At 41.7% G+C, this 12,475-nt stretch overlaps 1 protein-coding gene across 5 annotated transcripts in view; it reads right to left on the bottom strand.

The window, feature by feature from the left end:
* The window catches only part of LPP (LIM domain containing preferred translocation partner in lipoma), a 318,669-nt gene that overhangs the window by 67,092 nt on the left and 239,102 nt on the right, over nt 1-12,475 (bottom strand). For all 5 annotated transcript variants that reach the window (XM_066325946.1, XM_066325945.1, XM_066325948.1 and 2 more), the window contains one exon: nt 1,648-1,771. In XM_066325946.1, the coding sequence (XP_066182043.1) occupies nt 1,648-1,771 (124 nt within the window). The remainder of the gene's footprint in view (nt 1-1,647; nt 1,772-12,475) is intronic.

The raw sequence follows: 12,475 nt of genomic DNA, 5'->3' as shown, positions 1-12,475 counted from the left end.
ACCATTGCTCGAAGTTTTTAAGATAAGATTAGATTTTTTTTTTTAAAGTCATGATTCAATCATGTTTCTGGGAGATACTGAGAGTAGGACATTAGGCAGTATAATGGCAAGGTCCTCTCTGACCTTGGGAGCCTGCAAATTTTCTTTGTTTATCTGCCTACCTTCTTGGGCTAAAAGGAAAACTGAATGAGCTTTGGTCCATCAACCAACTCCTGCCACACAGTTCTGCATTAAGAAAATTGCTGTAATCAGATCTCATGCTCCAGGGCTTCAGCCATTTGCCTGAAGAGGACAGGAAAAAAGCTTCTCGCTCTTGCCTGCCCAGCTAATGGCTAAATACATGTTATGTTCATTTGGTTGTAGCTTTGTGTTTAAAACATCAGAGAGTGAACCCAAATGGCTATGGGCACAGATGAAGTCAAAGGCAGCAACACAGAATATGCTCCCTGGCTGTTTTCTATTCAGTTAGCCATTCCTGCTCACACCTCAGGTCTGTGATGTTCATTAACTCTGATGACTATCAGTGTTTACAGAGAAGACATTTTGGTTATTAGGGCGTAGCCCACAGAAGGTAGAAGGTACTGACAGAGAATTGGGACTGATACTAACCCCACCTACACGGGCAATATTTGTTTGATGATCTTTTCATATTATCAGATCCTTGCCACTGCAAGATCCTTGTTTGTCAGTGAAACTGCGGTTCCACCTGCTTTCTGATTAAACCAGACCATAAAAGTTTCTTTAAGCCAGAAATGTTTCGGTCCAACCAAACTCTATAGCAAATAGGCCTGGGGGCAATCTAAATGAATTTTTAAGGAATGATGAAATAAAGGAAGATAAAGTACACAATATGAATGGCCTGCTCATCTTTAACTGTACAAACTACAGCAGTTTGTTTCATAATAACATTATTACCCAAGCCTGCGAGAAACTAAGCACACAGGCAGATCTATCGATAGTGCCCAAGACTCTTGATTTGAATGAGGAGTTCAGAGGCCTTATCACCTACATTTCATATAAAGGCAAGATATAATTCTACACCTATAGATGACTAAGATAATTATACTCTAAACCACTTAAGAAGGAAATTAGATGTTTATCTTTTTCCAGGTAAGGAAGATGACACCGTTATGAACCAATCAGTCCAGATTTGTCTTACTTGTATCTGTTGGACCCAGTTCTGGGTCCCCATGTATAACCAACCTGATTGACTCAAAATGGATTTCCTTTTAATCTGTGCCAGGCACATAGAAAATGAAAATCCATGCCTTGGAAGCAGAACACATTTACACTGCCAGATTTTTTTGCAGCTGCAATGAGAAGGGATGGGGCAGGCAGGCACAACAGCGACCGCACCTGAATTCAGACTGGTAGCCTGGAAGCTGGGGACAGATGGTGTGAAAATGAACCAGACACTGAAAAATTCAACTTTATATCCAATAAGACTATAAACATACAGTGAGTGAGCATGAGATTTATGCTGAAATTACAGAGGAATTCCTATGGATGATTACACTTCCAGCCCAAGCATGGAAAGCACATCCATCAACACGAGTGTCACCACGTTACCAGTGCAGCTGTCAGGCCTCCCATTACTGAACCCGGTAAACACAGAAGAGGGCCACAGACACTTGTGACATGGCTCACCAAAGTATTCATCAGAGGGAGGATTCTCCATGTCATACAGCATTTTCTTGGTCAGATGTTCCAGCTCATCTTCAGGCCTGAAGGCAGGAGTGCTTGATGCAGGTCCAGAGCTTGGATACCCACTCTGAAAGAAAAAAAAGGAAAAGCCTGTGAAGTGGTATAAAAGCATTCACACACAGTAAGGAGGGGGATATTGGTTCAGTATTGAACTTCATTCTTTGTCTTATTTTTCTTTTTTTTAAGACCCAAGTGATTCAAGAAAGTAAACACCTTACTTAATGTAATGGAAATGGATTGTGAAGAACATCCAGAGAAATACTATCTATCCTCCTAGAATGGGAAGTATCCTGTGCCTCATAATTTGATGTCTACTGGGTAGCACAGAATAATAAATAAAGCAGAAGATTATTCCAAGAATATATTGATACAAATGTTCTCTAAAATTGAAAAAGGCTTTAGAAGCATTCAAGTTCATACTTGGTAAAAGTTTCCATCACTTAACAACACAACATAAAAGATAATTCTACAGTGGTAGAGTATATGGACAAAGACAGATAATCCCAGGCTGCTAGTTCTGCCAGTCTTCTTGTCTGTTTGTTTCGACACAAGTCCTAGTGTTAACATTAGTGAGATCAGGGGCTGATCCACAGATTTTTAGTACTAGAGATGCAAAGGTTTTAATACGTGTATAGAAACTGAGATGTCTCGACCTTCATAGGCTAACAGCTGCATGCAGTATTTGCAGCCTGTCTCAGAGAGTTTTCTCCCTGGAAAATACCAAAAGAATAGCATATTTTGAGAAGCACAGAAATAGTCTTATGCCTAGAAGTTTCTTAGAAGAAGCTAAGTTTGGTGTCCATAAGGAGAAACTCGGTCATTTCAGGATTAAAAAATGCTGACATCAGCTCTCCTTGTGTGCACTGTTTTCTTGAAAGACTTGCATATGAAAACAAACTTATTTATAAAACACATCGTTTCAGTAAAGCAAATTATTTCATTGATTAATTGCTGCCTACATCAAGGATTGGACCTTTGATATGAAACAAGGAAACTTTTTTCCATGCTCCATAACTACTTAAATGGCAAGAAAATGTAAAATCGCTGGAGAAACAATATACTGACCACTTCTAGGGACTATATCTGACATGATGAATCTTTATTGAGCCAGTGATATTCAACAGAGAACAGCAGCTTTAAAGCACTGCACTTCAAGAGCATTAACTATATGCTTCCATGCTTTTTTTCTTTCAGGCAAGAAGGAGTTTTCAAATGAGACATCAATCAATGTAGAGAAGGTCTCAGAACAGCACTTTATAATAATATTTCAATCATCAAAACCCAAACATCTGCATGTTCCTGACCCCACCATACTTACTTTTCTAGGGTCCATGCTAAGCTGTACCCTCACTTGTTGGCCTCAGCAGATGCCTGTGCCCCTTGGAAGGGTTGGATTTGCTGTGCACACACTCAGTGCAGCAGCTGCACCCACTGCCTGCCCAAAACCCATTGCTGCAGAGTAGCAGCAGTTCACAAGGGAGAGGGGTGCCATGGTGCCCTAGAGAAAAAAGTGTACCTGGAACAAGCCGCAGGCTGGATGAATTTCCCTGAAGGGCTGTGCAAGGTCTGTTTGCCACACATTCAGCCTCCCTGACTGAGAACATAGACTGGACCTAACATTCATTCAGGTTTTCCCACAGATGTTTTGGTTTTTTGCTTACTATTTTTTTCTGAACATTTAAGGATCTTGTGCATTTCTCCAGAAATTCTAGTTGCCTAGCAGTTGTCCAGAGGAGGCTGTTGAGCATCTGGAAATGCTGAATGTCCACATACAGAGCAGTAAACTTTTTTGTACGAATGTAACCATGCTGATGTTGATGCTGATGGTGTTTGGGTTACCACAACTTACTTTTCCACATATGGAAGCAGGCAGTATGGTGCACCTGCATTTGCCTTCTAAGTCATGTAAGTGTCATCTCTGTGACATATGGATAAGGCCACTCATATGACTAGAAGGTCTAGAAGCAGGTATTTGAACACCCACAACATCCAGACTCCCTTGGCCAGAGCTTTGAGGCTTTTTTTAGAAGGCTAGTCTACAACTACTTCATTAGAAATAATATATAGCATAATCCTAAAAAAAAAAAAAAAAAAAAAAAAAAAAAAAAAAAAAAAAAAGCAGCTTATAAATCAGTTAAAGGTGTCAAACGTAAGACACTTAATCTTGGAACAACCTGTTTTTTCCCTTTGCTCTCTTGTTCCTTAGAGCCGACCACGAATCTTGCCTGAACATATATTTTAACACAGCAAGTGCAGCCAAGGCTTTACTAGCTTGAGAAATCAATCTGGCAACTGAGCTTCTCAAGGTTTATTCCAGTTATTGTACCTATTTCAGTTTCTGTGCAGAAAAGAATGACCACTGCCATTCCATCAACAGGGAGTCCTTTCCTAGGCTTTGCATGGAGAAGTCAGCACAGTCTGAAGCTGATGATGGCCCCCATCCCTGTATTTCCCATTAGTCATCACCAGCCTCTTCTGCTGTCCATACATCATCTGAAACACTGCCTTTACCCTCGGGCCCTGCAATGGAAGAGACCAAAACAGAAGGCACAAGGCACAGTCTGTTCACAGAAAAGGGCAGTGAGATACATGGTGCTGAAGTGATTTGCCCAGCATCACACATGGGCTCTAAGGCAAAGACAAATCCTGCATACAGCCTGCTGGGAGCCCTACACTTCCCAGACTCCCACACAGCCCACTGGGGCTGTACTGGCATTGCAGACCTACACTCTGCAACCAAAGCCACTACACCTGCAGGCCACCACAGCCAGGCTTTGGTAGCAGGTGAGTGAAGCCTCTCCCTCTTTTCCATGCTGGCTTACCACACCTCCCAACTGGGGAGCCCTCCAGAACTGATTCATAAGGGCTTGGACTAGGCCCTTTAAAATGAAAGACCAAAATCTGCCGATTTTCAGTTTTGTCTGACTCTCTGGTTTCAGAGGCCACACTGCCTCATACACACAATAAATAGGCTGCTCTCGTTTTTTAGCTACACTGCAGTTTTCCAAACCAGGCAGATTTCTTATCCAGTACCCAATGTCAGCAGAAATAACAAAAACCAACCACAAGGTTATGAGATACTTTAACTTATTTTGACTAAAATGCTATGCCTTTTTGACCAGCATATAAGTAGTGCGAGGCACATCATTTTCCTCCTCCCATGGCACATGCTGACTACGTGACTCCAGAAAAATGCATTTCATGCAGATGAACATGCTGTTTGCTGGGACATGCACACACATACAAACATAGAGAGGAAAGTGTATCCTTAGTCCAATACAAAATGCTTGTTTCAGCAAAACAGTTTCCTTCCTCCTCCTTTGTTAGGTCAGGGTAAAAATATAACTCTGGCTTTCCTTACAGAGTTGTGGTGTTGTTGTTTAGACTAAATTTCCTCTATTTTCTCCTGATCTGTACAATAATCAAGGCTGTCTAGATATTCAGTTTGCTGTCTAAACTACGAGGTAATTCATGCATTCTCTTTTCTCCATGATGCCTCAATGTACACAAATATCCACTTCCTTAGTTAGACACAGCTCAAAGAAAGGACTGCACTGACTTGCAGACTTCGAGCACCACTCTGTCTGGCTAACCACAGAAGCATCACGGATAATAAACTGACCCACAAAAATGGAAAAAAGAAAAAAGCTGGCAGGAGGGACTATGCTTTGGAAGCACAGGCACCTGAGTGCCTCCTTTTTGCTACTGTCATCAAATACTGAGCAAATTCAGGGAAGAGAAAATTGCAGGAGCAAGCTCAGGAAGAGAATAGGATTGCAGTAGCATGTGCAGATGCAAAAGCATTCCTAAATAAACACTGTCCTGCATACTTAGTTAGGATGTTGAGGGAAAAAACAGCACTTCCAGGGTTAAGCCCTGTAGCAGAAAGTATCTTCATGCTACAAAGGAAGTGAGCTAATTGCTTGTGCCACTATCAAAATGCTGCAACAACATCTGGCTCATCTTCCTTATTAAAGTTCAGTTCCTGAAAAGCCAGGTCAAAAGAAGCAGTCGTGTGGAATCACTGCAAAATTATTTTGGTACACAAAGCTGATGTTTGTTTCAGTGCTTCCCTGGCACATGTTTTTCTATTCCAGACCTGTCTCAGATGTAAGGGCTGCCCAGAAAAGGGAGCTCTGCAATCAGTGTGGTGCATTCACCAACAAGAACCTTCCCCATCTCCACATAAATATTTACCCATATGGGTAAAAACTGCAGTGCAAAATCTGCAAAGACACCTGAAGATGATGCTGTGATGAATGCACCATCATTCAGAATACACTGTATGTGGTCATTTTTCTTGTCCATTTACAAACTTTGTAAAAGAAGCTTCTTCTCCCTGGGAGAAAATAACTTCAATTACGTGTTCCCAGTTACAGAAACGTAGGAATTATCTTCTTTTCAGAAGGTAGAATTAGCTGAATTTGGAATTGAAAGGCAGCCAGAAACATCTTTCACTGATAGTTACTTTCTCTTCATTTTTTTCCTCCTGCTTCAACTGCATGAACTTAGTCCTTTCACACTTCACTCATCAAAACTAATCATCAGTTAAAAAGTATTGCACCATAATTTTTTGTTCAATGGTTTGACAAAGACAACTTTTTTTTTCTTTTTTTTTTTTAATGTTATTGACTGTCCAAAACAATTGCAAACTTTCAGAGCAAGAAATCCAGCATAGTGCTACATCTCTCATGAGCTGTGGTCCCAAGGAAGTATCAAGATTGCCTACAGCTGTAATTCAGTTCATAATTAAGGCCAAGTCTTACAGAGGAGATGCACTAGAAAAAATATTTTAATTCTTGATTTATTTTCCCAGTGAAAGGTTACAGCTGCCAGAGTACATAAAGATTCCTGAAAAGAGGATTCTGCCTGGAATCTTTGTAGCATGCACATTCCTGAGTTCACTCCTAGTCAGAGGATAGCTCATCAAGATTCTCTGAAGAAGCTGCCCTGTGTGAGGAGACACCCACTGACAGCCAGTGGCCTCCAGCCCACACCAGAAGACCAAAATTTCAGGTGTTGGGCTGCCAGGAGAGAGGGCTCTTCTGGGACACACCAGAGTGGAACAGCCACTGGTTCCCTCACTGCCTACCTGCCCTGCCACCCCACAGCAAACCAGCAATCCAGAACATGCAGTTCTGCCAGCAGAGCCTTCATTTGTTTAACACTGCCTGGCTTTGAAATAGGACAGTTTTGTAACTGCACCAAAGCTCCAGAGGATATATTTCTTTATTTTTAAACTTCATTATTGCAACTGTATCCTCACTTAGCTATCCATGCACATTGCCTATCCTAATCCTGCTAAGCTCTTAGTTTCAGTGATCTCTTGTGGCATTAAGCTCAAAGAATTTGAGTAATAATAACAATAAAAGTATTTTCCTCTGTTTTAACTTCACAGCCTGCAGTTTTGTACAATTGCCTCTTTTTTTTTACACTGTGAAACTGGGATGCAGACAGGTAGGAAAAGGAGGTATCTTGTTGATCGTTTTAAAAGACAGTAGAGCCAGAATGCAAAATCACTACAGAACTGAGAAGCTCCTTGGACTTTTGAAAATCAGGTTGCTCATACAGATGTTTATTTTGACTCACCAGAGCAGAGCTTTTAGCTTACAGTCATGAACCCCAAATCTTGGTCTTTGTGTGCTGGTATTGAATTCAACAGGCTCACCATACATCTGTAAAATGGGTTTAACAATATTTCTGTCTTAACTAATCAGTGCTGCAGAGCTGTTCAAGCTTCTGCGATAAAAGTGACTACACAGAGACAGAACATTTCATTAAACATCAAGCATGGTAACAAATGAATATGACTGTTTTGTCCTTGGATTGTTTTATGCTATTATATGTAAACAGACTAAGTAGCTTTTCTTGCTATTCTTCATATTCTCACTAATGTTTTGAATATGGAAGGACTGGTTATTTTTGCTAGGTATTACAAAAACTGGATACTCTGTAAACACCACCATCTGCTTCTGGATTCTGCACTGAGCATGACTGTATTAAATGACACCTTTCACTGCTATTCTGGCAAGTCCTTGCTTCTGCTGGATGCTATGGACTGTTTATATATTCAGGGTTAACTGCAGATGTGCAAGATTTTTATGGAGCAAGCAACACTGACCATTTCTCATTATAGAAGTGCCTGGTTCTCCAAATAATAAATTTTTTACATGTTATCTCAGGAAACAGCAGATTTAAGCCATATTTCACATATAAAATACTACATTTTAATGTCCCATTGGTGCTTAAATGTATATACAGAAACAAATGCAGCAGTGCCTGATCTCGCCTGAGGCCTCTTGGCCTTATCATTACACAAATCTGCTTTACTTGTCAAGGCTTATCTCATGTGAAAAGGGGAGCAGGCTTTTTTGTTTTGTGTATTTCCATTAACCTCACTTATTTTGGTAACAGACATTTTAGACCCTTTTAAAAAAACCAAGAACTCAAGGAACAGCTGGATGGTACTACTGAGAGAGAGAATGAGGCACCATTATTACACCCATATGCAAAAAGAGACTGTGCCATTTTAGCTCTATGTTTTTGGCTGGAAGAGCTCAGTCTGCTCCATAAAATTACATCAGGACATCCTCTGCTTACTCATCTATTTGTTTCAAGATCAAAGGCTTTATACTGCTCTAAGCTGCTTGCCTTGCCACATCTCTCTGGGCTCAGTCAAGTACTCTCTTACTCCCATGGATCATCACCAGCAGTAAAGACCCTACAGGCTGCTTATCAATTCCCCTCCTCTTCCCATCATAATCCTGTGGGCTTCCAGGATGGCCTTCAAAGCACTAATTAATTAAGCATTATATTTACTGCTATCAACAGGTCAAAATCTGCATTTCAGAGTAGGAGCCATAAGCTTCCATAGGAGATAAGAGTCTCACAGCTTTGATCCCGAGCAGCACAGTAAACTGCTGTACAAGAGTTTGAATTCACTTCTTGACATCTCAACTATAAATTCTGGCGTGCACAGTGCATCTAGGATTCCTTGCTTGGGCAGGAGATGAGTCTCAACACCTGTACAGGGTTCCCTTGTGCCAGTCTAAGGTGGCACTATTGAAAGACATCAAGCTGTGGGGAGCTCCAGTGGCAGTGACTGGGACTCCAAGGCTCATGGGCTCACCACAAACCAAGCCATATTCCCATCTAATAGGACAAGCACAGAGGCAAACCTAATGAAAATGGGAATGAAAACTCTCATACTGATGAAAAAAGATGTGCTTGCTGACACAGTGCTCAACTCGCCCAGATGATTCATTGCCACAACCAAATGACCGAAAGAAAGAAGCACCTTCCTCCCAAAGCCCACCCTTCCAGAAGCACCCCTAAAATCCAAGGAAATAATTAAGCTTTGCCCTTTTAAAAAGTTGTTCATTTGCAAAGCCCTTCAGAAAGGCAGGGCTGGAGGGTTTTGCCACAGACACGGAGGGGTGACAGGCACTCCCTCACCACCACCTGCCCCGCGGTTCGGCTCCGGCACCCGGTGACAAAACAGGCGGCCCCAGCTGCGGGGCCTCAGCAGGTAACAAAAACAGAAGTGCCAGGGCATCGCTTGTTTCAAAAGAAAAATAAATCTCACCATTTTAATGGTACTAATTTTGCATGTGAAACTTGCATTCATACTGTATTAACAGTTTAAATATAGCTTTCTTGCCAGAAGCCTGAATAGGCTAGAAAAGATACTTAAAACATGCAAATTGTGTTTCTGTTTTAACACACAAAGAAACCTAAAATCATATCACTTTCCATCACCAAGATAGGTTTTAATATAAGGTTTTTTCATGTGAAAACTGCAACAGCAAACAAATGGTTAACCAAGTGTGTTTAACCCACTATCTATAGTCTCACTTTTAGTCAACTGTGACATGGGTCATTAAACTTCCCAGGACACCAATGACTTAAATGAAGACTACATATTTTGCTTAACATTAAAAGATTATATATAAAAATTACAGTAAAAAAAGAAAGGCTTCTCAGACTGGAGCGGGTGCTTGGTTCAACATCCATAGCATTGGAGGGTAAGATTCCTGAGCTTTATCCTCAGCAATATTCTTAACCAGTCTGATCCTGCACCCTGCTGTTATAAATGGTGTTCATAATGCTTGGCTGTCTCAAGAGAATTTGAGAGGCTCAATGAACTCCTCATTACAAACTGCTTTGAGATCCTTGAATGAAAGATGCTGAATGAGTACAAATCTTGACTATTATGAATTACCTTTACTAGCCAAAATTCTGCCTCCTTCCACTCACATGTGCCTACATTTTGTCTTTTAAGATTATAACATCTTCAAAACAAACACTGATCTCCAATCATGCCCTCAGTGGTCTTGAATAAATAAAAGTAATAAGAATAATACTTGAGGAAACAATAGTATGGTAAAGCAAATTACATTCCTGCTGGACTCAGAAGCTTCTTCCTTATTTCACAAATGGGATATTTCTCCATTTTACTCATGTTCCAATCTCAGAATCACCTGTTCTCTTTTCCTTATGTGTAGCTGCTTTCATTCTAAGAGCTTTCCTGTTTTTCCTTTAACTTTGCACAGGCCATGTTTCTTGAAGAGGTTACTGGAGGATGCCATCCCCTTTTAATAAAATGAGCACAAGTTCCTTTGGAAAGAAGATAGGGAGCTCCAAACACGTTAGAGGGTGTAAGCATGAGTATGATCCTTCATTTGACTTTGAGTCTCTCAGGTAACTGAGACAGGGAAAAGGAGGCAGAAATTTAAGAGACAGTCCAGACATCTGGATTCTGCTCAGGCCATCTTATTGTGCTCACTTCTTGGACAAGGTGTGCTTCAAGAGTGACAAAAATTTTTCAAAGTGACACTTGCAAATAATAATGAGAAGATTGCTACTCATCGAAGTCACAGCGAGACCCCATTTGCTTGCACCTCCAGGTCTTGTGGTGGAAGACTGTAGAGAAGATTATTTAAGGGATACTGACACAGCTCAAGACAATATACAAGCAGTAAAAATCAGAATTCACCTCATCTCTACCACAATTAAAGCATCTCTACATTTTACACCATCTATATGGATGGTTTTGTTGCTGAATTGCTTTGTTCACCTTTAAGAGACTGAAGCTTTACTGCATTTAAAACAACTACTTCTCCTCATGAAAAGTTCTCTGCAGGTATCTGTACGTCACCTGGATCTCAGCTCAGTCACCTAACATCACATCAAGTACCATTTGCAAACACACATTATTTAATTCAGAGGGAGCAATTGCCCAGGCCATCAGCACTGAGCAGACCACAACGCCGCCAGCAAGCCCTGGCCTCCCTATCTCCAGCCCAAGCAAGGACAACAGCCTCTCACAGAATTACCAGGCTGGAGTTGGTCACCACTGGTGATTAAAAAGTTAGAGAACCCTTCACCTTCTCTTATATGGAGGGCCCCACCAAAAGCAGGCAGTTTGCTCACAGACCTGATGCTGCTTGCTCACATGAGAGTCTGGGAAAGGGTTTGGCAGCCAGCTCATGGTGCAGCTGCACCCACAAGGCATGAGGTGCACTTGTAGGTGCTACTGTGATGCTGAGGAACATCAGGCAGGGGACAGGACATACTGGCAGTAAGGAGAGAGATGGTGAAATAAACAGTGCCATCAGGAGCAGAGGGAGTAATATCCAAGAAAAGAAGGAGGGAACAATGGAGGGCTGCAGCCCTGAGTGAGTGTCATCTTGATAGCCTAAGAACTGCTGCTTTAGAAGGGACTTGTACATGTTTCACTATCAATTACCTCAGGATAATCAGAAATAATATTTTCAGAACAAAGCAGTGCCAAATTCTATACTGCACTTGGAGGAAAAAGGCCAGGGTAAATGCCCGTCATCTAGATTATAATTTATTTCACCCAATGTACTTACAAAAATGATCTCTCATTTGGCTCACAGCAGTAGAAATTTCTCAACAAAGTCATAATTCTCCTGTAATAGAGTCCAGGGCAGTAAAGTATTACTCAAATAAAAGCTCCAAGTCTCCCTTGAAAAACTGTCCCTGCTCAAGAATTTCCCACAATCACAAGGGAGGGGACTGAGAAAAGGGCAGCAAGAGAAGAGGAATGATTTTTCCTAAGAGAGAACCACAGGCTGAAGACCCAGCACATCCCAGCTGGTGGCCATATCGTGGCAGGGAGGCAAAGAAGCAGAGGTTATGGGCTATCAAAAAATGCTGCAGGAAGTTTCACTATGGCTATTCAATATTCAAAGGGTCTCAACCTTTTCCTTGCAACCTGCTGGAACAGGAGGGAGTTGGCTGTTTCATTCCTCTTGTGGATCCTGTGAATCCTTCTTGTGCAGAGGGCAGGAGATGGCCCTTGGAGGAGAAGAGCCACAGGAACAGAGAGGTGAAGGTCAAATCTGGATTGAGGGATCTGGCAACATAGGGAGGGAGGCAGAGGAAAGGGCAAATCAGCATTTAGCAACACAAATACAGCAATTAAAAAAGGCAGAACTACAAAGGCAAGAGAGATATGCTGGTAGGAAGAGGGGAAAACCACTCAGAAGGCAGCATGCAGTAAGTGATTTGAGCCAGAGCCCAGCATCAAACGGGAGGATGGGATGAGGCAGAGGGGAAGGAGAAGCAAGTGCAACCTGGCCAGGAGCTTCCAGAGCTGACAAGAGTCCGTGCAGCGAGAGCACATGGAGATATGCACCCACCACACAGAGAGTGGCTTAGGGAAGAGCAAAGTGCAAAGAAGCTGTATAAAATAGAAGGATGGACTAATAGCACCCTCAGAGCAGGGAGCAAGCAGGAAAGCAAG

Source organism: Sylvia atricapilla, chromosome 10, assembly GCF_009819655.1.
Source record: "Sylvia atricapilla isolate bSylAtr1 chromosome 10, bSylAtr1.pri, whole genome shotgun sequence".
NCBI lineage: Eukaryota > Metazoa > Chordata > Aves > Passeriformes > Sylviidae > Sylvia > Sylvia atricapilla.
Note: the sequence above shows the minus strand (reverse complement) of the source record. Positions and strands in the feature narration are given on the sequence as shown.